The sequence below is a fragment of the Gouania willdenowi genome, assembly GCF_900634775.1.
Source record: "Gouania willdenowi chromosome 24 unlocalized genomic scaffold, fGouWil2.1 scaffold_320_arrow_ctg1, whole genome shotgun sequence".
Taxonomy (NCBI): Eukaryota; Metazoa; Chordata; class Actinopteri; order Blenniiformes; family Gobiesocidae; genus Gouania; species Gouania willdenowi.
Window position 1 is genome coordinate 2638480 of NW_021144848.1, and position 26365 is coordinate 2664844.

Genomic DNA, 26365 nt, shown 5'->3' on the forward strand with positions numbered 1-26365 from the left:
GTCCCACACGGCAACCAGGAGGACAGGTAGCAAGTCTCTCACACACACGCACGCACACACACATACACACGGAAAGATACAAAAATACACAAAATGACTCCAAAAAACATACATTACAGAAAAATACACTAAACAATAACAAAAATATGAAAATGACTCAAAATACACAAAACTAAATACTTACTGTATACAAAAAATACACAAAATGACAACAGAAATGCACAAAACTGCACCAAAAAAAATACAAAAATACACAAAATGACATTCATACATACAGCATACATTCTCCATAGTTGAACTGTAGCTAAGTGACAGTGTTAGCTCTGCGTTTCTCCATAGTTAGTGCCATAGCTAATCAATGGTGTTAGCTTTGTGTTGCTCCATAGTTAGCGCTTTAGCTAATCAATGGTGTTAGCTCTACATTTCTCCATAGTTAGTGCCATAGCTAATCAATGGTGTTAGCTTTGTGTTGCTCCATAGTTAGCGCTTTAGCTAATCAATGGCGTTAGCTCTACCTTTCTCCATAGTTAGTGCCATAGCTAATCAATGGTGTTAGCTTTGTGTTTCTCCATAGTTAGCGCTTTAGCTAATCAATGGTGTTAGCTCTACATTTCTCCATAGTTAGTGCCATAGCTAATCAATGGTGTTAGCTTTGTGTTGCTCCATAGTTAGCGCTTTAGCTAATCAATGGTGTTAGCTCTACATTTCTCCATAGTTAGCGTCGTAGCTAAACGAGTTTGTAGCTAAACATAGTTAAAGCAGTTAAAGCCACCGCTCGCTGCACACGGTCACTGTTACTTTTCGTTTTCTCTTTACTGTAAATGTGAAACGAAGAGCAGACTTTGAACTTGTTCTCATCTCCAGGCCTTTTGGCTCCTCCCATCCCTCATTAGGTATCTTATCATGTCTCTGGTGTATTTTTGTGCTTTGCTGCAGTCTTGGCAGCCTTTGCATTACACTAACGGCTTTCAGAGTTAATTAAAGAAGGGCATTCCTCTCATTCTTCTCCGTTGCTGAGTCACTGCACGGACGCTCTGCTAGCTCACTGCCCTGACAGGCTGTTGGAGTCCCAAGCATTCTTTCAGTGATTGATCACCAAGTAGCAACTATTTGTGCAACTTGGCAACAAATAATCATGTCTCCCACTTAGAAATATAAAACGAGTCATGCTCTGAGATTCAGCTGATCTTTTTTAACCTATTTGGCCAATTTCAGAGAAGAACAATTGTTTTTCCCCCTAACTTTGACCTTTCAAGAAAATCTTTTTATTTGATGTCTCAAATGATACCTTTTAATCTTTATTTTTGTCTGGCTTCCTTTATATGTTGTGACATCTAAAGCCCTTTATTTGTTCAATCCCGGAGGGGGCAGGAACTTATTTGGGGGCTTGTCCGGGATCATTTTAAAGACCCTACTTTGAGTCATTTTGTTTTAGTGGTCTTAAGTGTGTTTGTTGTTGTAAGTAATACTGCGGTGGCTGGAAAGGTTAAAAACGTCTCCTCTACTTCTTTCAGGGCTTTTTCTGACAGTCCGTTTCATATTCCTTCCAAACGCTGTATTATTTATGCCATCTGTTAAGTTGTTTTTGTCTTTTTGGGACTTTTATGTTGGGTTGTTTTGTGTTTTTTTGTTGTCATTCTGTGAATTTGTGTTGTTGTTTTGTGTGTATTTGGAGTCCTGTTGTGTATTGTGTTGATTGTCCTGTTGTGTATCTTTCCAGATAAGGGATGCGTAAACTTAGCGACGTATCTTTGCATTCCACGCGTTGTAAATTTGCTATTTTCCTCTTAGACTGGGAAGTCCCAGTCCCAGATCTTTTGGTTAGCTTAGCACGTAGCTATGATGTTAATTCGAATTGTCTTTATCCCTTTTTCTTTTCTTTTTTCACTTTTTTTTCTTTTTTTTTTTTTTTCTCTTTTTTTCATTTAAAAAAATAAAAAGAATTGTCTTATCATGTCGATAATGTTTTTTAAATTTGCTGGTAAGTTTTGGTTAGCTTAGCACGTAGCGGTGCTGGCTGAGAAACTGTTATCAGCTCGACTTTGATGTTTATTCGAATTGTCAAATTTTTTATGTAATTTTTTTGACTTTGTTCATTTTCACTCTCTTTTTTTAATTAAAAAAAATTTATTGTCTTATCATGTCAATAAAAATGTAGAAATGTGTTAGCTTAGCACGTAGCAGTGCTGGGTGCTCGACGTTGGTGATGAAATTGTCTTTTTTCAAATAAAAGAATTGTCTTAAGTCGAAAAAATGTGTCAATAAGTTTTGGTTAGCTTAGCACGTAGCGGCGCTGGGTAAGAAACTGTTATCTGCTCGACTTCGATGTTGTTCAAATTTTCTTTTCTTTTTTTTTCATTTTTCACTTTTTAAAAATGATTGTCTTATGTTGATACAAATGTAGAAATGTGTCGATAAATTTTGGAAAACATACAGTAATTTTTGTGCTTCTCTTATGAAAACCAGAATGTTTTTCTACGTTTTGTGACGCTGTAGCAGTGATCACGTTGTGTTTTTAGTGTTTGTTGCCTTTTAAGCCAGTGCTCAGTGTGAAAGCCTTCAGTAGGAAACCCTGGCACCGTTTATCAGCCCACCTCCACACTCACCAAGCTGCTGCTCCTGCTCCATAAATCCAACTCAAAGCCTTCCTTTAATGTGAAGCACTTTGAAACTGTGAGTCTGCGGCTGCTTTTTGTTCCGCTGCCAGCATTGAGGAGCGTAACCGTGGACATAGCCTCACAGAGACACGTCCTTTGGCTTTATTAAAGAACGCAGCTCCACAGAAGGCTTTGTGTTTTCTAATGGACATGATAAAGATGTCAACCCACGGAGGAGACCACGCTTCTGTCAGAGGCATGAGGGCGCGGGAAGCCTTTTTCTGCACGATTAAAGCCCGATTCTCTTAAACTAATGCTGCATGGAAGCATTTCACCACAAGGCTTCGAGTCAATTACATTTTTCAATTACAATTACATCTTCAATTACAACTCAATCATGATTACAGTGACCAGCACCTTTTTTGAAATACAATTATTATTTCCCCCTGAAAGTCAATTACAATTAGGTTCTCAATTGCTTAGGTTCAAATTCAATTAATCACAATTACTGAGCCTGAAATAAATAATTCCTTAAAATGTATCCTTCCTCTTGTGTTAGCTTTCTTTTAGCATCTCTAATGCTAACGGGTCAGTTTTGACCCATGTCTTAAATCAGCTGTAAAATACATTAAAAATATTATCTATCATCATCTCTTGGTTACTTTGTTCAGTTTCCCAATCAATGAAAATATTGGTAGTAATTTTTTTGGTGTGGGCGTCTTGATTGACAATTTTCTTTATAGAATTTCCACGCCAATTACAATTACAAAGTCTATCTACTATATTTGTATTTCCTGAAGAAAATGAGAGGATGCAGGTGCTGGCCCACCTCGCACAGCATTAGCCTAGCATTAGCATTAACTAGCTTTAGCATTAGCATTAGCTAGCATTGGCTTTAGCTCGCATTAGCATTAGCTAACATTAACATTGGCATTAGCTAGAATTAGCCTTACAATAGCATTATCCTAGCATTAATTAACTATTACCATTAATCTAGCAATAGCATTAACCTAGCACTAATTTAGCATTAGCTTAACAGTACTAACCTTGCATTAGTATTAGTCTAGCATTAACAATAACCTAGCAATAGCATTAGCACTAACCTAGCATTTCCATTAACCTAGCATTAACATTAACAACAATAGCATTAGCTTAGCATTAACTAGGTTCAGAATTAGCATTATCATTAGCTAGCTGTAGCATTAACATTAACCTAGCAATAGCATTATCCTAGCATTAGCTAAGCATTAACAGTAACAGCTTCTTTCAATTACAGTTCCAATTATAATTATGTCATAATTGTAATTTAGGATCAATTATGCGATTACAGTCATAATGGATGCCGTGTGTCCCTCTGCAGGTCGTGGACTGTTCCTGGGATGAAACGGTGAAGATCTACACGCCAGCCTGTCTGTCTGCTGCCACGGTAACGCACGGCTGAGCGACTCTATGTTATAGACGTCTACAATAAAACTGTGATGTGGAGGAAAGAGAAAAACTTTCTGATTTTGGGTTTGATTGAATAAGTTTGCACAAAAAACAGGTGAAACGTGCTCTGCTCGCCCATAATGTGTGATTTACTAAGAAATGGCAACATCAGTAATAAACATATTGATGAATGTAAGCAGGAGAAACACCACACGGATGTCTGTCTGTGGGAAAGTCAATGCTGTGGGGAAAACAAGAAGAACAGCAAATCAAGTCAAGGAAAGATGGACAGAAGAACAAACAATGTTTCCAATATTATTCATCCTGACATTCACTGCGTGATCTTTGGTTTCGTCTTTAACAGTATCTGCAGCCATCTGTGAGTTAAGCTGTGACACGTAACACCTGTTAACATTGCTGCTGTTATTTTAGACATTGTGTCCGGTTCGTAGATCAACAGCCGTGAGTATCGGCGCGTGCAGTGAAGTGGGAACACGATTCAGTTATTTTATTTTGAAGGTTTAAATGTATTTTAGTATGAAAAGCTGTCCAGATATGATGCAATCTATTCACAGGATTTAAAATGAAATGAATGAAAGTGTTTTTACTGACAATGACATGGAGCAGGTTTGTGTGTTTGCTTTTGAAAGCATTCAAACAGTGTGACGTCACACTGTGGGAACTCACACACACGTTACACACACACGCACACACGTTACACACACTGCAGATAAAGTGTGTGTGTGTGTTTAAAGTGTTTTAAGGCCATAGTCTGAATGCAGACGTATCTGTGACATTTTCCTCATCCTTTAATGTAAATGTCAGCCGTGACTAATTACTGTTAAATGTCACCAATGTACACAACGACCATCAGATCCAGTGCCTTCAATAAAACTCTTCTTTTATTAACTCTACATATTTAATGTCTACGTTATTTTATTCATTCACTTTTTGTCTTTCAACGGAAACACAACTCAAACCATTGATGGAAATGTAACGCACTGTTATCTTGTGAATTTTTGGTTAACTTTTGTTTATATTTTAATGTCATTTTGTGTAGTTTTTGGTCATTTTCTGTATTTTTCTATTGTTTTCTGTGTATTTTTATGGTCAATCATTTGGTGGGTTTTTCTATTGTTTTGTCATTTTGTACATTTTGTACATTTTTCTGTTGTTTTATGTGTTTGTTATGTCCGTGTTTGTTTTTTGGGGGATGTTTTGAGTAATTTAGTTTTTTTCAGTTATTCTGTGTGTTTTTCTCAAATTTTTTCCTGTTTTATGAATTTACTTTTGGGGGCCGCATGTGGCCCGCGATCCACTAGTTGCATACACCTGCTTTACAGTGACATGGATCTATTTTTCTAATTTAATTATTTTTTTGTGTATATTTAGTTGTCATTTTTAGTTTTTTTGTCATTTATTGTATGTTTGTCATTTTGTGTGTGTTTTTGTCATTTTATGTATTTTTGTGGTCATTCTGTAGTATATTGTATTTTTGTGTAAATTTGCAATAATTTGGTGGGCTTTTCTATTGTTTTGTCATTTTGTACATTTATCTGTTGTTTTATGTGTTTGTGATGTTGGTTTTTTTAGTTATTTTGTGTGTTTTTGTCTATTTTTGTATGTTTTTGTTGTCATTTTATTGTCATTTTGCATATTTTTCTATAGTTTCGTGAATTTACTTTTGGGGGCCGCATGTGGCTCGCGATCCACCAATTGCATATGCAGTATCTGCTTTAAAGTGGCATGAATTTATTTTATAATTTTTTTGTGTATATGTTGTTGTAATTTTGTTTTGTAATTTATTGTGTTCTTCTGACATTTTAGTGTCTTTTCTGTGTATTTTTCTTTTGTTTTATCTGTTTTCTGTGTTGTTTCGTGTATTTTTTAGGTCATTCTTTACAATTTTGTAATTTTATGTCAATTTGCAATCAATTGGTGGGTTTGGGGGGATTTTTTTGGAGTAATTTTGTGGGTTTCATTTAGTTATTCTGTGTTTTCTCTAATTTTGTCTGTTTTTGTTATCATTTTTATTATAATTTTTGTGCTTTTTTTTATAGTTTTTTTTTCTGTTTTGTGAATTTACCTTGGAGGCTGCATGTGGCCCGTGATCCACCAGTTGCTTATATTTTTATTTATTTATTTGTTTATTTGAGTGTGACAGTGTGTATTAATGTACAGCCAAAGTTGTAAATACACCAGATTTAGATAAACGTCTAATTTCCATCCATAGTCCCGTATATCTGCTTTATAGTGACATGAATCTATTTTTCTAATTTAATGAGTTTTTTTTGGTGTATATTTTATTGTCGTTTATTTTATTCATATTATTTTTCGTCTGCAACTCCTCCTAGACTATTAATGCAGCACTAATGACACGTATGTCATCTCATAGGGTTAATGTTAAGGATGTGCACTCGACCTTTTTTGGAGCCAAAATATCATGATCAATGTCAAGGTCGCGTCAAGTGTCAAAAAACAAAATTTTCCATATCTCTACGAATATTTATTGTACAAGTTCAATGCTTACATTTATGAAAAGCTCATCTCAGGTGGAATATTTGATATTATTGAACCAAAGCTGTACGACCCACCAGTAAAAAGATCAGTAGGGGTCAAAGTTCATGACGTCACAAAAAATACTTATTTCCTATAACTTGGCTACAAATTGAGATACAGACTGGTACCATTGAACAACATTTCCTTTCAATGTGTGACCTTGACCTTCACTCAAGGTCATATTTAAGGTCAATGTCAGTCTTATTACTTCCATTTTAATTAGTAAAAAGAACAACATAAAGGGACATTAATCAGCAACAAAATACACACAATAAGATGACTTTCACATGAACAATTATATTTGCCAATTTTCAATTGCCAAATACGTTTGGCCTTGTGAATACAGGTTTTGCCTACGTAGGTTTGTGTATTTTTATATAGTTTTTTTCATGTTTTGTGAATTTATTTTGAGGGGCCGCATGTGGCCCACAATCCACCAGTTGCATATATCTGCTCTATTGTGACATTGATGTATTTTTTTAATTTAATGAGGTAATGAGTGGTGAAATGTCGTCCCGTGTGGTTACAAAATAGTTCATTTATTTTTTTTGAATGCTGAGAAAAGTAAGGACTGGAAGACTTTTGAACGTATTATAACTAGGGATGCACTGAATATTCAGTAACCGAATATATTCGGACGATTTTGAGTCAGAAAAGTGTGTTACTGCAGGAGCAGCAGCAGCTCCTCCTTACGACACACAAACACAGCCAGATTCTCTCCTTACCGCTTTCCATCATCCGTCACCATGTAAAAGTTGAAATCCGTCCATTTCCGCAACCGAGTCCGTTGTTAGCGCCGTGAGCCACGAATCCGTAAACATCTGCATCGTTTCCTCCTTTCGCTACACCGGGTCTCACTGCATAGACTGGTGTAGCATTAGCACGAAGTGCTAACAGCTGATGTGTGTAAACAATGGGTCCGTGGCTCCAAGCAGTGACTCCCAACACGATCAGCAGCAGAAAAAGTAGTGGTATGGTAATAAAGTATAATATATATTCTATATTAAACCGCTTTGTTTTAGCTGTTAGATAGTTGGAGAGGGAGGAGCTCACATTCTAGGAGGCGTGTTAGGTGACGTCACCTGCCAACGTAGGTAAAATCCAATTGTCCCGTTTAAAGCTGACTTTTTATAAAATGTGTAATAACAAGAGAGGAAACAGAAGTTTTTACACTTTGTTCCTCTGAATGAGGCTAAAGGATGTACAGTGCCTCTTGAAAGTACTATTACACCTTGAACTTTTGCACATTTTGTCAGGTTTACAACCATAAACAAAGATGGAACAAAGTGGAACAAAAATTAGTGACCGTCCGGCCGGACATTCGAAGGCAGAGACCCGCTCTGTCTAACAGTTTCAGCTTAAGCTTTTATACAGATATGAGAAAAGGTCCCAACCCTGAAAGAAAGAAAAGGAGGGAGTCAGATGCTCCCACAGTGGAAATGTTGGAGGATGATGAAGACGTGTATATTATGAGGAAGATTGGGCGCCACTCTTATCTATCCTTGATAGTGTGTGCGTTGGTGTATATCTGCATGTGAGTGTGAGTTTTGGCCCTCACTGAGTACAATACGATCTGTACTGTTTAATCTAACATGATTCAGCTGTTCAAAAGTGTAAAGAGTAATGGAGTCATCATGTATTAAAACATGACAAATTGTACACATGAACATACATTTGACAATATGATGATGAATATAAAAATTGCCATAACACATGATTCTGTTATTTTTCAAAAAAACAGAAAACCGAAAAGTTGGGCATGCACAAGTATTCATACAGCATGAGTTTATACTTTGTGGAACCCCCTTTTGCTGCAATAACAGCAGCAAGTCTTTTGGGGTATACTGTAACTCTACAACATTTGTACATCTAGAGACAGGAAGTTTAGCCCATTCCTCTTTACAAAACAACTGCAGCTCTGTAGAACGTTTGTGAACAGCAGTTTTCAGGTCTTTCCACAGATTTTCTATTGGATTAAAGTCTGGGTCATTCTAACACATGAATATGTTTTGTTTTAAACCATTCCATTGTAGATTTATCTTTGTGTTTAGGGTCATTGTCCTGCTGGAAGGTGAATCTTCAATTTTTGTCTCATCTGATCAAAGCACCTTCTTCCACATGGTAGCTGTGTCCTCCATATGACTTCTGACAAACTCCAAACGGGATTTCTTATGGCCTCCTTTCAATAATGGCTTAGTTCTTAGAGTACGACTGATAGTTGTCCCATGTGCAGATTCCCCCAGCTCAGCGGTAGTCCTTCACAGCTCCTCCAGAGTCATCTTGGAGCACTTGGTGCCTTTCTGACCAGTGTTCTCCTTGTTCCATCTGTTAGTTGAGGTGGACGGCCGTGTCTTGGTCAGTTCGCAGTGGTGCCGTACTCTTTCCATTTCCTAATGATGGATTGAACAGTGCTCCGTGAGATGTTCAAATCTTGGTATAACTTAACACCGCTTTAAACTTCTCCACAACTTTATCCCTGACCTTTATCTCTGGTGTGTCCTTGGCCTTCATGATGTTTAGTGACCAATACACTCCGACCACAGCTCTGAGGCCCTCACAGAACAGCTGAGAGTAGATTACACACAGGTAGCCTCTATTTAATGGTCAGGGCAAAGTGTGAACATTCAGCAGTCATTAGGAATGTTTTAAAGGCAATTTAATGCACTGTATGAATACTTGTACACGCCCTATTTTTCACTTTTCTATTTTAAAAATAATAACAGAATCATGTGTCATTTTACTTTCACTTCACAGTTGTCTGTTACTTGTGTGAACTTCCAGTAAAAATTTCAAAATAAAATCTTTATGTTTATGGTTGTAAACCTGACAAAATGTGCAAAAGTTCAACGTGTATTAGTACTTTGTAGAGGCACTGTATATCATACCTCCCCTTTAATGCACTTTAGTTTTTTTATGGAATGCATGTTTTGTTTTATTTGAAGGGTTAATATAAATGAAAAACTTTGTTGTGCTTTCTTTTGAAAAGCAAAGACTACTGGAATATTTTAAAAAACGTCATAATGTTCAATAAACATTTACTTTCTTTAAAAAACATGTCCAAAAATGTATTCTAGGCTATTTATGCACTCTTTAAAAAAACTGTGAAAAACTTAACAAACGTATTCGATATTGGACCAAGCGTTCGACCGCCACAAATTTTCATTTCGGTGCATAACTAATTATAACCTTTTTGTTTGACTCGGTAAAATCTCTAAAGTTGTGAGTAAAGTCACATGTTGTCTGCATATAAAGAAAGGAACAACATTCAGTGAGAAATCGTGCTCCAAGACGAATTAATGACTGATTAAAAAGTGGTCCTAATGTTCTGGCTGATCCCAGTAGGATGTAATAATATAGAATGAGTGAAATGTTCACACACATAATAATTAACCTCCGGTCCATTGCCCTCCTTCACCCTGAGCAGTTGTTGGGGTTTTAATTTGAAAGTCCACATTACCAGTCAAATTACTCCCACTAATCTGCATGATTCCCAGTTAGTGGAACAATGGGAGGCGTCCTGGTCTAAATCCTGGCCCTGCTGCTATAATCTGCTCTGGTTCCTCAGCTCGTGTTAATTGGAAGTTAATGGCCTGAGCTCGATAAGCCACCATCTCCTCACGGCCTTGACGCTGATTTCATGATGAAATGTTTCAATTAAAAATGTTTTCAATTCATTTCCACGCCTGTTACCGCTCACCGCCTCTCTCCACTGCAGAGATGGCAACTTTTATCACAGCGGGGGCCCTCGGCCTACTTCTGTGGGGCCCCCGAGGCAAATACACAAAGGGAAAACAGAAATACACAAAATTGCTGTAAAAATATACATAATGACTCCCACACACAAAAACAGCAACTGAATGATTCTGAAAACACAAAACCACATCAAAAAATTACACAACTGCCAAAAATATTCACAAATTGGCTCTAGAAAAACACACAAATGACAACATAAATGATTCCAAAAACGCCCGGGAAAACAAAAATACACAAAAGGACATAAAAAATAAACAATATGACAACATACAGTAAATACACAGGACAACAAAATGTCTCCAAAAACAAAGTAACTCCAAATACAAAACCACCTGCAATGAAGGCGGTCTGAAGGATGTCTTTATATATATATATATATATATATATATATATATATATATATATATATACTGTATATATATATACTGTATATATATATATATATGTATATATATGGGCTGTCTAGAAATCACAGAACATGGAGTTTTCCGGACGCTTGTAAATGTCGTGTCTGTGAAAATGATAAAGCGCACTTTTAATTTTAAATACCTTAAACAATGTAGCAGGTTGACTTGATCAGATTATTGATCAGATTATTGATCAGATTATTGCAGGGTGAGGATCAGGCACATTTTTCTGTCTCTTTTCCCTTCATGCTAACGGCAGATTAACGTTTGTTTGTGTGGAAAGCCTGAAAGCACACACACACACACACACACACACACACACACACACACACACACACACACACACACACACACACACACACACACAGAGCTGATCAGCTCTGCAACGCTGCTCACCCCCTCCCCGGACAAGGAGAGGACAGCACGGATAAAATGTAATGAAATGTAACATTTTGTCCCGTTTCGAACTGATAAATGTGAACATATTCAAAACGCTGATGGTCAATCCTTTCTCATGCTTTTGTGACTCCTCCCACTACCATGACAGCGTCACAGCATCCGTTTGGATCAATTTTTCTCGGAGTCTCTTCTGCAATATCATGAGTCTGTGTGGCTTCAAATGTAACTAAGTCCATATTTCTAGTGCAATATAATGTTTGACCTCATGGGGGCGCTGCACTTATTCCAGGGTTAGAAGAACGTAAAAAGAAAAGGACTTACGCAGACGGGAGAATACACGTAAGACCAGATTTGAATGGGAACGCCCACATTTCAGGGCTGCTCCTCCCACAGTGCGTAACTGGGATGAAGGCGTGCAGCGACTGACTTAAGTACAGGGAGAGAATAGCACACAGCCAAAAACGGCGCTGCTGCAAGGCTTTTCTGACTTACGGGCATGGGAGAATAGAACCCAATATGTTTTAAGAATTATTCCTCAGTTGTGACGTAAGTTGCTCCACTCCACAAGCTAACGGAGAGATATCAGGATATACTTATCCAGCTTCATAGTACAGGCCCTAAATCTCTCTGTTAGCTTCACCTAATCAAACATTCTCTGTCAGAGAGCAGCTGTACTATAAAGCAGGATATAAATGCGTTCACTAACCCAAGTGATTTCAGCGTGGCTACGTGTGCGCTCCTGTGACGGGGGGGCGGAGTTAGCAATGTCAGACCAATCAGAAACTGTGTAGAACAATTTACATCATAATTAGGGAATAATTATTTAAAAATATGAAGAATTAAATGCGCACACGTCTGAAATCAACACAATTAACTGAACATGTTTATATCCTGCTTCATAGTACAGCTGCTCTCTAACAGAGAAATATCATGATATACTGATCCAGCTTCATCGTCCAGGCCTTAAAGGACAGGCTGAAATAAACAGCTCTACTTTGAGCTCCTCATATCAGGACCTTCCTGTAGATGAAGGTTTACAGCTTTTCTTCACTTGGTCGTTCATGTCTATTTGTTATGATTACGTCAGTGGTTCATGCGTTTTTCAGCTTTCTGCTGACTCTGCAGTTAATTCTGTGGAAATAGAAACCTTCCACCAACCAATCAACAGTCACGTGTCGTGTCACTAGGGTTGGGTAGGCAGGGCGTTCCAAATCGAGACCACCAATGTCAACACCAATGACAATTTCATGTGTTTCTGCTGGTAAGTGTTAATTCAATTCAATTCAGTTAAATTCAACTTTATTTGTATAGCGCAATTTACAACAAAGTCATCCCAATGCTGAGGTGTATTGTCTGCGCCAATATGATATTCATTTAATGCAATACACATTTGACCTAAAGTTGAGTATTGCCTTGTCATGGTGTTTGCTTTCATAATCAAACTCATCCAGCCCTGCTGTTGGATTGTAGATTGACTTGTGAACCTTGAAAGTTGCTCCTCCCCAGGCTTATCTCTCCTCCGTTGACGGCTGTATATCAAAAACAGGGGAGTTCTTCATTTGTGGCTTTCTTTCATTATCTTGAGGCCAAAGCCTTAGACTTCACTTGTTGGTTTCAAATTTCTCGTCAGCCTATATACTGTATGTGATCACCAAGCTGGATTTCTTCAGAGTACAATGTGGCCACCAGTGTTCTCACCGGGGTTCTGCCTTTCTCCTGTTTTTGGCCTGAGAACATGATTTGACCTTCTTTGTTCTCCCAGGGATTCTGTCTCAGCCCTGGTTTTTGATTCTGCTTGTTTTAATAAACTTTGTATTATTTTGCAAGTACGTTTCAATGAAGATTCTTTTTCCACATCACCTTTTTCATCATCCACATCACCACTTGGGGAAGTCACGACAATGACGCTTATCAAAATATAACATTCATAATAAGAAAGAAAAAACCCAACAATATCCACATGAACAAGCATTTATCATCTAACAAAACATCATAAACACCATTAAAGAAACATAAACTATTATTTAATATAGCCTCCATACTCTCCAACAACATATATCTCATGACACGGCAGCACATCTGTTGTTTGTGTTGGAAACACAGAAACATGGAGAAAATGTCAACAACAACTTAGAACATCCTCAGTGAGGAGCATCCACAAAGTCAATCCTTCCTTTTGTTCCATTCACTGTAGAAAGTACCAACAATGTTCTGACCTTATCTTTGCTGAAGGTCTGGTAGCTCAGGTGTTGGTCTCCATCTTTTAAAAACTGTTGCTTTTACTCAAAAAAAAGTTTCTCTATCGTCTCTAGCGCTGTCATCCTGCCTGTAGTGTTATCCCGCCCACTAGCTAGAGAACGTAGCAACAGCGGTCACGTGATACCATATTCACTAATGCACTGTGAACTTACGTATAGCATTTAGCATAGCACGGTTACGTCCAAAGGCAGCGTAGAGAGCTGCCTTTTTACGTAAATGGTTGTCATCTTGGGGAACTGACTGTACATGCGCAAACACATAAAAACCTTTGAGAAGGGGCGTGGCCTCCTCCTGCCTTACAGCGGTTAGGAAATAGCGATGTTTAGTGAGTTGGGATATGAAAAGCACAATAATTTATTTTGAAAAATAAATTATTTATAATTATATTATAATTAAAACAAATAATCAAAATATCAATTCACCCTTGGGTAGGCACTGCCTACCTTGCCTACCCTGACTGCACGTCACTGCCAATCAACATCATTTAGACATTATTTTCGGGCTAAATCTGGTCGTCTATCTTAGCCTTGATTTAGCCCTTGTTGGACCGTCAAAATTGGTCCAATTTTAGCCCCAAGATAGTTTAATTTTACAGTCGTAGAACATGAGTTGCTATTGAATCGTCCAACTTAGTCCAGATTTAGATTTGGTCCATGTTTGTCATTGGAAATAGGACTTCTCATTTGGGGGAGGTGTCTTAACAATTTGAACTCTTTTATTTTGAGATTAAGAAGAAAAGATCTTGTAACAACTTCAGTCATACATCCCACAAACATAAAACAAGGAGGAAGCTTCCGGTGAGGTCAGAGATTAAAACCGTGTCCAGGTTTTGGTGAAGCTCGGTGACCTCAGAGCAGCAGCAGGTCTTTACGCACGCCTGCATGTCTCCACCCACTCTCTCTCCACCCGCCGCTGCGGCAGAAAAGTCTCATTTCACCCCGGCAGCTCTCAGAGGAGACCCCCCCACCCCCTCCACCAGCCCCTGAAGTCCCGGGGACGCGCAGAGGAACGAGGAGTTCAGCTCTCATGGGGATCATTTTATTTCAAAATGAGGCGACACTCGGAGAAGCTTTGGACTGAGTGTGGAGGAGGACCCCCGAACATCCTGCAGGTCTATCATCATCATCATCATCATCATCATCATCATCATCATCATCATCATCATTCCTGACCTTTAATTCAATCATTCATGTTTTGGCCCCACGTGGCTGCTGCGCGTCGGAGCCGTGCGTAAAAATCACCCAAACGCTTGAAATTCCTCCCCGACGCACAGCCTCTCCAGCGGCTCTCCACACCAGCCTCTTCCTCCTCCTCCTCCACCATGGACGTGTTCAGGAGCCGCCTGCTGGGCATCACCGTGGCCGTTGCGCACGGAGTGTTCTCGGGCTCGCTCAACATCCTGCTGAAGTTCCTCATCTCCAGTTATCACTTCGGCTTCCTGACGCTCATCCAGTTCCTGACCAGCAGCACCGCGGCGCTGACGCTGGAGACCCTGAGGCGGCTCGGGAAGGTGGACATCCCCGCGTTCAGCCTCCAGCTCTCCAAGGTGAGTCGCAGGTTCTCTGTGTGCTTTTGTGTCTGTATTATTCAATGATAAAAATTAAATAATAACTTCAAAACTTTGTTTTCACTTTAATCAAAGTTTTAAAAAAAAATGTGTTCAGACACTTTTTTTTTACTTTGAATATATATATTTTTTTATTGAAATGTTTTATTTTTTAATTGAATAATAAAGACACAAATGTACTGAAACTACTCATAATATGGCACAAAAAATACGTCTTCAATAAAAAAACTGTTTAAATGCAATTGAACATTTTTTTAATTAGATTTGTTTATTAAAATATAAATATGTTTTACATTTAGCTTCTACACATTTTCATTAGTTTCATTAATTAATTAACATCAAAATAAAACGCCTAAAATGGAAGCTAAGCCAAAAAAAGGTGTATTTTCTGTTAAATTATTTATAAATGATCTGTTACTGAAAAAAGATCAAACTTGTGCTTTTAGACTGAAGGAAAAAATAGTTTTAAAACTTAAAAAAAGCACAGTTGTCACTTTTTTTTTTTTTTTTTTTTTTGCATCAGTTAATTTTCTGCCATTGAAACTGACTGAGAATTTCAAAATAAAATACCGACGTCATAAAGAAAAAAGAAAAGGTGAAAGACGTGGCTGTTGATTGGCTGGTTGAGTGACACAGGTCAGGTGACTGAGGTCAGGTCTGACATTTCAAATTAAAAGCTGAGAGAGAAGAGGAAGTCCATTAGGTGATTGAAGTGGGAGCGATGCCAAACATACCAACACATTTTGACCCTGTGGGGTTGCCGTAGCAGCTGAAGGCTTCCTTTTAAGAGCCACAGAAATGCATGTGTGTGCTTTTTATTGTTACACAAAAATAACAAAAAAGACACAATAAAAGCAAAAATACACAGAATAACAGAAAATTAGGAATACAACAAAAATTGCCCCCGAAAAACACTCGAAATGAGAGAAAAATGCACAAAATGACTTGAATGTAAATGAGAAGAACAAAAATAAACATATACGTGCTGTGTCCTTGAATTTTGTTGTAATTGTGTTTCATTGCTTATGTTTTGTTGTGACTGTGTTTTTATGGTACCTGTAGCTGAGGAGGTTCTTCCTAGTTGTACACTGTGCTCCCCAAAGAGAACTCAGTTTAAGACCCTCTCCTTTCCACAGTGGTGACCCACAGTTCTCTCCGCTCCTGTCCTCCCATGTTATATGTGATTGTCTTTTCATGTTTCTTGGACGGGGATGTAACTGAAATGCAAATTTACCCTTGTGTGACAAATAAAGAATATCTCATCTCATAAAAACAAAAATAAACCACCATAAAAAAAAATACCACAAAAACATTCAAAATGAGAGAAAAATACATAAAATTACCTCAAAATGACAACACACAACTATTATTTTAGAATGATAAACATTGAATGGGGTCAAATTGACCCAGAGGATGATTTATATCAATATAGAATCTGTTTTTCTTTTGATGATGCACACATGACTGTGTGTGTGTGTGTGTGTGTGCAGGAGTTTGCGTCAGTGTGTGTCCTCTCCACGCTGCAGTCCACCCTGACCCTGTGGTCGCTACGGGGCCTCAGCCTTCCCATGTACGTGGTGTTCAAACGCTGCCTGCCGCTCTTCACGCTCAGCATCGGCGTGTGTGTGCTGCGGGATGGCATCCCATCAGTGGGCGTGGTGATCGCAGTCGTCATCACTACCGGAGGAGCTGCGCTGGCAGGTAGGAGCTCAAACGGGGTCCCGGGGGGCTGCAGTCCTGCTTGTGTCCCCTAACTCACTAGCTTTGCACACACATTTATTCATGTCTGTAGAAAAGAAGCTGTGCAGCTTTGTAATCAGAAATAATTACCTTTAATGTGACTCAAAATGACAAAAAAATGTTCTCCAACAATACACAGAACATCAAAAATATACAAGATGACAGACAAATTCCACAAAATGACTCAAAAAACAATAAAAATGAGAGAAATGTACACAAAATGACAAAAAAAATACACGCAAAATGACCTTAAAAAACGCACGAAATGATAAAAACACTCAAAATGACATAGAAAACACACAACATGACAAACCAATGCACACAATGACAACAAAATCAGTGAAAATGAGAGAAAAGTACACAAAATGACCTAAAAAAACATAATATAACAACAAAAACTCTCAAAATTAGAGAAATGTACACAAAAACACTTCAAAAATCCACAACATGAGTCCATAAACACACAAAATGAGAGAAAATGACTACAAAAACCCTCAAAATGACATACTAGTGCATAAAATCACTCTAAACACACAAAATGAGAACTAAAACATATAATACATTTAAAACAGAAAGGGGGAGGGGCTTCAGGACTAGACATGTATGCGCTCTGAGCTGTGTGTAAATGATCTGTGGTTTTGTTCTTCCATTTATTGCACATAAAGCTCCTGCAGGATGGATCAATGATGGCTGATATAATTCCATAGGGTTTGTCATAAATAACCTGCTGCTGTGTGTTTAACCATGACATTCATGTCTTTAATCATCCATCCCAGCGGTAGACTCCATCCCTCCATCAACGCAAACCATCCTGGAGTCATAAACACTGAGTGGGAGAGAAAAGCAGCAGTTAAATTATTCCCTGAATCACTGAGGTCCTGCTGTTTTTCAGGGCTTTAAACGCCACTCTGGGACGTCTAATGGACAACTTCATCATCCCGCCTCTAATCCCACTTATAATTAGCTCCTTTCTCCTAGAAAAATGAATATTCGGAGCATCTCTGCTGGATTAATTGAGTGAGATAATGGCATGCTGTCGATATTTAGTGCGGAGTGGATCAGGAGTCACGAGCTTTCCTTATCAGCAGTGATTTCATTGGTCCGTATTAATTACCACACACTGAATTCAGCTTCACAACAGCACCAGATCTCACCTGTTTCTACACAAACACACAAAGAAACAAGAGATTAAAACTTTGTCATCATTGGCCTGAAATATACAAACCTCCACATTAATAAGCAGGCATGTGACTTATAGGAGGGTGAGACTTATTTGTCGGCCAACAGACAAAGAGACAAATGCGCAAAATTACCCCAAAAACGTACAAAATGACAGGTAAATGACTCCAAAAACACATAAAATAACGTCAAAAACACACAAAATCACACCAAAAACACTCAAAACGAGAGAAACGTACACAACATTCACAAAATGACTCCAGTGACATACAAAATGACAACAAAAACACTCAAAATGAGAGAAAAGTACACAAAATGACACTAAAAAACACACAAAATGACAACAAAAACACAGAAATTACAACTTAAACGCTGTAAAGCAGAGAAAAGTACTCAAAATGCCCAAAAATACTTCAAAAATACACAAAATGTCATGAAAAACACACAAAATGACAGACAAATGCACAAAATGACACCACAAAAACACGAAATGCACAAAATTACTTCAAACACAGAAAATAACATAAATGTGAGCGAACGTGGCTCAGGTGGTAGTGGGTCGTCTTCTGATCGAGAGGTTGGGGGTTTGATCCCAGTACCTGACTATGTGTCGAAGTGTCCTTGGTCAAGACACTGAACCCTAAGTTGCTCCCAGTGGTCGACTAGCGCCTTGCATGTCAGTCCTGTCCCACTGGTGTGTGAATGTGAGAGTGATTGGGTGAATGAGCTGATATGTAAAGCGCTTTGGGACTGTTTAGTGTGGTGATAAAGCTCTATATAAATCAAGTCCATTTACCATTTTTTTTACCATAAAACACACACAAAAAAGAGTGGTATTCCATAAAGCTGGTTATGTTCAAACTCTGAGTATGTTCCGGCTCAAATGAGGAAAACTCTGAGTTTCCCATTCCAATACACGAGGAATGTTCTCATCTGAGTCTGTTACTATAGCAACATTGTCCAACTAAACCTGCTCACTGGCAGTTTTATCAAAGAAACCCTGGGTTTCTGCCTGGCTCCGCCCACCTGAACACCATTTCTCAAGGAACATTTTTTTTTACTTTAACTTGACACTTTTCTCTGAAACACATTAGTAACATCACACACCACAGACGCTCACATCATTACTAATGTTGTGTTGCTTTACTTTTTTTTTTTTGATAAAGTGATGAAGCGTCCAAAAAGCTCAACTAATCACGGGTGATTTAAGCCACTATAGTCACTGAAGGTGTGTTCAGTGTGAACATGATCATATTCCTCAAACACCCATCAGGGTGAATAAATCACTCTCTTCAGGGTGGTTACCATGGTAGTTCGTGTAACCTTTGATCCATTGATGATGGCTTTTTATTGCGTGGGTGCACGTAAATAACTTAAGGTTTACATTCTCAGGGTTGATTGACCCACTTCATAACAGCTGTAATGAATCAGATACCCAGAGTTTCCCATCGTGGGGTATGTTGACCCAGAGTTTATAAATAGACTCAGAGTTTGTTAAACCTCCTTTATGGAACACACCTCAGGTGCACTGAGACACACACACTGAAAGCCTGTTTACCTCAGACCGGTCTGATCCCCTAAGGCTGCACGCGTTCAGCTCAAAACAAAATCCTGATTTTTTTTACTTTCAAAACTAACCCCCCCCCCTTTAAAAAAAACCCCTCTGGATTAAATTATTTAAAGTATTTTCTTTTAATTAAAAAAGTGAAAACAAATTTCTATATTGGGAATAAAGTGCAACTGCAAAGCTTTAACAAACAATTTTAAATCCTCTGTGGTATTGATAAAATAAAACCTGCCCAATCAAATATGAGGGATTTTTAAAAAGAGAAACTAGCATTAGAAAAAAACTGACATTAAAGAAGCTCAAACAAAATTAACATTTTAAAAAGAAGAGGTTGTAGCGGGGGTCTGTCACTTTAAACGTGTTTGTAAAGGGACCATGTCTTTGTGGGATGTTGAGCAAGTCCCTTAACCCCGAACTGCTCCCCAGGGATGGGTTAAAATACAGAGGACAAATTTCATATATGTGTAACAACATATATCTACCTATAAAAGCAAGGGACGTCTGTGTGTGCGTGTGTGTGTGTGTGTGGAGCAAATATCTCCCCTACGCAGTGCGAGTTCGACCTGAAACTTGGTCAAAGGCTTCCAAATACCCCAAGTGTGTGCATCTGTTGTTTTGGAGTAATTTGGTCATTTCAAAATGTTTATTTTAATTTTGTTTCACTTCTGGACGGCCAGAAGAAATGAAACCTATTCAGCTATTGACCTCAGGGTGTGAGGGGGCGCTAGCGCACCGTCTATATCTATTTCACTGCACAGCTCCTCACCCGAGCAAGAGTCACGTGTGCATCCAGAGCCAATCGCTGCACACACAGCAAAGCAGACGCGTACTGTAAACACACGAGTGAGAGAGAAGAAGATAGTTTAGACCGAAACACGGAGCTCTCTGAATAGATCATTTGAAACCGTCAGCCACTGGTGAGTCTTTTACAGACAACTTTCCTAACCCGTTCAATACTCCATCAAAGGTAAAAAATGATTTTTGTTTTTAAAATAAGAGCCGAATTGTAGATAATACTTTAATTTACTTACTCACTCATGTAGTTTGGAGCTTTATGTTTTGTTTTGCTCAGTTTTGTTGTTTTTCTGATTGGCGCTACAATGTCTATGGAGTTTGGTTATCAGCGTCTCAAACATTTCCCGGGAGCACACACACAAGGTATTTATTTATTTATAATAAAAATATACTAAATGAGTAAAATAAAACAAAAAACTAAACAATATTTATACAAAAAGTACTCAAATTGACTCCAGAATCACTCTATAATGGCAACCAAAAACACTTACACAAAAAATGTACAAAAAGACAACTGAAAGATAAAAAACACACAAAATGACTAAAAAAAACATACATTACAGAAAAATACACCAAACAACAAAAACATAAAAATGACTCAATACTCAAAACTAAATATTTATACAAAAAATACGAAAAATGACAACAGAATCACACTCAACAAAAAACTATAATTATACAAAAACACAACAGAAAGATACAAAAATACACATAATGACTCCAAAAAACATACATTACAGAAAAATACACCAAACAAAAAATATAAAAGTGAGTAAAAAAAAAAACAATGTCTCATAGAATTAAACCAGATAATTCACACACTATTTTACTTTGCAACCACAAATATACACCTTTAAAACACTACAGAGTACAGAGTATGTAAACCTCTTTGTACATCCAACCTTCAAACACATACTTATTTGGCCATAATTAACTCTTTTTAAGCTCCCACATGAATGCATACTTCCGACGGGCACTTAACTAGTATGACCAATAAAGACAATAAGCCCAATTCATTGTAATTAATTTCCATTTTATATTGATTAACCGTGCAGCCTTAGTTCCCCAAACCCTTTGACCAAATAAATCCTGTGACCACATCTGACCAGCAACCCTAAAGCTGGACTCCATCTCATTCATGAAATGGAATTATATATTTTGAAAGTGAAACTCTTGAGCATCTTCTTCCCACGTTCCTCTATAGGTGCAGGCGACCTCACCGGCGATCCTTTCGGTTACGTCACCGGTGTTTTGGCCGTTATCGTCCACGCCTCCTACCTGGTTCTGATTCAGAAAACCTGCCACGACAGCGAGCACGGGCCGCTCACCGCACAGTACTGCATCGCCATCATGGCGTCACCGGTGAGCATCTTTGTCCTCGTCATCGTCCAGCAACCCCACCACCCCAAGCAGGTTTTGATGCCAAGCTGGCATCATTAAGGGTTTTGAGAAATTCAAGATGTCTGCCAAAAATACCCAAACCTATTGGGTTTTCAAGGTCATGGAATTAATTTTGTAGGTAATCATTTTTATTGAGTTATCTTCAGTCATAAACTATTTTGGTATGGGAGGAAATTTGAGTTCATGAACACAGTATGTTTTACAACTTTACAAATTTACCTTTACTGAGTAAACGACATTTACATGGCAACATAACAGAAGAACACAATTTCCAACCAGAAAGTCAAACAATCTCCTCGTATGTAATTCCTATGACGTTTTTATTGTCAGAAATCAATTCCTTGATCCCAAGAACCCTATATTTGATATATTGAATGACAAAATCGGTTTAGAATTGACCAAATTATGGCCAATTATAGGTTTGTGTATTTTCGGCGGCCATCTTGAATTTCTCAAAACTCTTAATGATGCCAGCTTGGCATCGTCCAAATCCCAATTCTATGGAACTTCCTCCACCAGAATCAGTCATAACCTACTTGGGAGATCTTTTAGCAACCAAACTATCAGCCCGTCTTTCTGTTTTCTTCGTGATTGTTGGAGTTTAGAAGTCTGTAAAACTTTTGGTGACTTTTTTGAGATCTCTCGTTCTCTGTGTTCAGGTGCTGCTCCTCTGCTCCTTCATCTCCATGGACGCCATCAACATGTGGTCGTACGAAGGCTGGAAGGATCCGCACATCACCACCATCTTCGTCTTCTGCATCTTCATTGGCTGTGCCATGAACTTCACCACGCTGCACTGCACCTACATCAACTCAGCCGTCACCACCAGCTTCGTCGGCGTGGTGAAGAGCATCGCCACCATTACCGTCGGCATGTTGGCGTTCAGCGACGTGGCGCCCACCGGGCTGTTCATCGGCGGCGTGGTGGTGAACACCGTCGGGTCCGTCACCTACTGCGTGGTCAAGTACTTCGAGACCAAGAAGAAGAGCACGTATGAGGACCTGGAGGAGGCGGGGAAGGACGGAGAAGGGATTCCTGGAGAGAAGCCTCCTCTGAACGGGAACGGGCCGTGCACGGGGATACCGGAGACGGACGGTGACGGACTGCAGGGGGCGCCCACGGATCCCCAGCTAACCAACGGAGAGCTGTGGACAGGAAACGGGCCGCAGCAAGGAGGCGTGAACCCTCGGGTCATGACGGAAAAAGAAATGCTGGAGATGCAGAGGGAGCACCTTCACAGGGAGAGTGCCCCCTGCGGACAGTCGGCCAGCGACAGCTACGTCGGTGTGTGGAGGTCCATCAGACATCTGCGGTTCCTGAAGAAGGAGCCGCTGGTGGAGAACATGGAGCAGCAGAGTCCGTGAGCGACATCCCAGACATCCGATGAGAAGAAGACCACCTGCTGGACACGGCAGAGACCGACTGGAACGTCCTCCTGGAACCTCTTTGTTCTGCTGAATGTGGGAAGAGGTTCCCGGGGGAAGAAGAAGAAGAAGAAGCAGACGGCTCCGGGCCGCCGGTACAACGCATGATTAGGGTTTGCATCCCCCTGCTGACGGTCCAAGCAGGACCAAAACTAAGTGCATCTTGTTCTAAAAAGTGGAATCACGTAAAAATCAGGGAACGAGCGGAAACCAGTTTTCGTCCACGTGTTGAAACGTGCGCAAGTTCTTGCTGAGCACGCACTGTTTGCCTGTTACTCTTCACGTGTTTGTCATTTGTGTTTTTCCCTTCGTGGTAGTTTGGCGTTGAACTGACAACCTTTTTATCTCCTTCTTCCTCCTTCTCTGGGAACACTTTTGCTTGTCTGTGTCGTATCACTGCAACACTTATCAATAGGGTCGTTCCATGTCATTTCGAGAAATTTACAAATGAACAGTAAATGATTATAAGAGCCTAGCTACAATGACCTCATGTAAAAGATTTTCAATATCGGCGAGAGGTGAAATAAACCAATGTTGGGGTTTCAAACTAAAAATGAAGAAGTCGCAGAAAGAAAAATGGTTTTATATCCCAAGAAAGAGTAACATTTATACTATCAATTTAACAGAGATCAGATTTTTCTTACATGCAGATATGAGCCAAAGAAATTAATTAAAAAAAATATTTTGTTCATATTTCCAGAGTGTGTGAGCCTAGAACCAATGCATATCTGTGACTAATCATTAGTGATGTGAACAGTCTATGTTCATAGCTCTATGCTGATCACATTACAGGGAGCTGAGACATATGCTAAGTAGTTTACTGAAGACCCAAACATGTTCCAGACCCAAACACACACTGACTTTGTGACTATTTAGAGGAGCTGACATGTCCACCAGATATATAGGATGTATAGCAGATCTGTTTATATATTCTGAGAGAGTGGGTGGAGCTTATTACTATTCCATATTTACCTTTCCTATCTAGTGTAGTATGGGGCGCTGACTGTAAAGTTGCGCATGGTAAAATAAATAGCAACTTTTTGCAACATTTAAAAAACGTATGTTAATTTTTTAACGTTACTTTTGTCCAGATTTGAAACAATATTTTTGAAATTTGTTATATTTTCCTTCTCGTGAAAATATAATGTCAATGTTAAATCTCTATGTTACATTTTTGAATGTTGAATATTAAATCTAAATCTAAATGTTAAATTAGCTTGTGTTTTGGTACTTCTGGTGATTTAGCTAAATATTTAGTTTCACCCTTAACATTTAAGATTTAGATTTAACATTTAGCTTTTAGGTATGGAATTTATATTTAGATTTAACATTTATATTTAAATGTAACATTTATATTTAAATGTAACATTTATATTTAAATGTAACATTTATATTTAATATTTCACATTTAGATTTAACATTGGCACTATTATTTAGGAGACAAAAACTCTCAAATATTGCTGTAAATCTGGTCAAAAATCAAATTAAAAATGCAGATATGTATTTTAAACATTGTTTGATGCTAAATGTTGATGTTTATTTTAGAATGTGCAACTTCACAATCGGCGTCCCATGAGATATTAGAAGCTGAAAATGGAAGAAAAATAAGGACACCGAAAATCAACAACACCCCCCCAACAACTAAATTGTCCTTATCTCAAAGATTATTCATCCCATCAAAGTAAAAATGTACAATGTGACTATTGAACAATCACGGAATAATTGGTAAAAATGTCAGTATTGGGCCATTTGTGATATGACGTGTACTGACCCTATAGAGACGATGGGATTGACAGCAGTGCCAGGAGTAACTCAAGTGTCAGTGATTCACAAAAGTCAAAGACTAGTTTTTATCCTTTAAAAACACTTTCCTGTATCCCTTCATTTTTCCAAAACAATCTTTGTTGTTTACAGACAATTCTCACATCTTAACCTCCAAGTGGGTTTAAAAGTGAGACGCTTTAAGAGCCAATCAGAGACTTTATCCCATCACAGATTGTTCATAACATGTTAAGGTTTCATTTATACTTTTTTCAGGAAAATTGCTTTGCTCTCCTGACATGTTTCGACTGCCAGCTGCCAGTCTTCCTCAGAGGCGTCTGCTGATCGCTTTGATGTGTTCTTATGACTTCTTTCTGAGCGTGTCCAACTTGACAGTTCTCTCAGGCTGACCACATTAAGGGGTTAAAATAAGTAAAACATGATTCATTTATTTTACTTTCAACACTAAACATCTTTTTAACAACTTCAGATCCAACAATAGATATAAAGGTTTTGTTTTTTGTAAGTTTCTTATTAATGTTTTTGGGTCAATGATTTGACACCTAAATATTCTTTTAGTTTTAACAAGGTTTAAATGCATAAAAATATACCATATGTGTAGTAATTAAGTATATATTTACGCTCACTTTGATTTTATTTGATTTTTTTAATTACTTATCTGTAATTTATTCTGTTATTTAAAGTGTCAAAATATCATGTGGTGTGTCTGTCTGGCCATGAAAAATTACTCTAAATCTATTCAAATGTTTTTCCTGCCCTGTTTTATTTCTATTATAGTCCTGTATATCATTTCAAAGTATTTCTATTTTTATTTCCATCGTAATATTCATGCAAACCTTGCCCGATGATGAACATATTATGAAATGTCAAGCAGTGAAATCCTTATACTGTACGTCATTGACCATTTTATGCCGTTTTTGTCATGAGAACACCTGATTTTTATGGGAAAAACACAAAATATGCATTAATGCAATTAAGTCTTAGTTGCAAAGTTGAATATTTGAGATGACGTTATTGCAGCCTTAAACTGGCCAATGATTCATAACAACACAAAAGTGTTAAAATGTCTCATTTTAACACTTCAAATGTTTTTCAGATCGAACCATATACAATAAGTTTCGGGGTATTTTTAAGTATTGTCTAATTGTTATAAATCACTCACAGTCATGTAATGTCTCTGATGTGCAGCACGTCACTGAGAGTTGGTTTTATCTGCAGAAAAAAAGGAGAACGCCACCTCTTCGGACGCCATCTTACTCAGGACTAGCTACGCGTAGCAGCCAATTCATTAGCGTTTGCTAATTCAAACCTTAGGAGAAGGAGAGGTATCGAGGTCTTTGTTGGAGAGTCAAAGCTCTTTTTTGTCTCTTTTGACAGAAACGGAAAGTGAAAATTAGTGCTTGTGTGACGTCCAGTGTCATTATTTGTTTTTACTGTTATTACTTTATTTGTGCATTGGCTTTTTTTTGTTGTTGTTGTGTGTCATTGTGAATCAACAAGAACGCTGG

The 26365-nt window shown here is 38.3% G+C and overlaps 2 protein-coding genes across 2 annotated transcripts in view; both read left to right on the forward strand.

The window, feature by feature from the left end:
• Positions 1-4895, forward strand: part of pex7 (peroxisomal biogenesis factor 7) — a 49315-nt gene extending 44420 nt beyond the window's left edge. Inside the window, exon 11 of the mRNA XM_028440558.1 lies at positions 3958-4895. Coding sequence (XP_028296359.1) covers positions 3958-4038 — 81 coding nt within the window. The 3' untranslated portion in view covers positions 4039-4895. The remainder of the gene's footprint in view (positions 1-3957) is intronic.
• A 9339-nt stretch (positions 4896-14234) lies between these two features.
• Positions 14235-23842, forward strand: slc35d3 (solute carrier family 35 member D3). The gene is made up of 4 exons (XM_028440601.1): positions 14235-14948; positions 16460-16670; positions 21455-21612; positions 22311-23842. Exons 1-4 carry the CDS (start codon positions 14724-14726, stop codon positions 23013-23015), a joined length of 1299 nt encoding a protein of 432 aa, XP_028296402.1. The 5' UTR covers positions 14235-14723; the 3' UTR covers positions 23016-23842.
• Positions 23843-26365: the final 2523 nt, after the last annotated feature.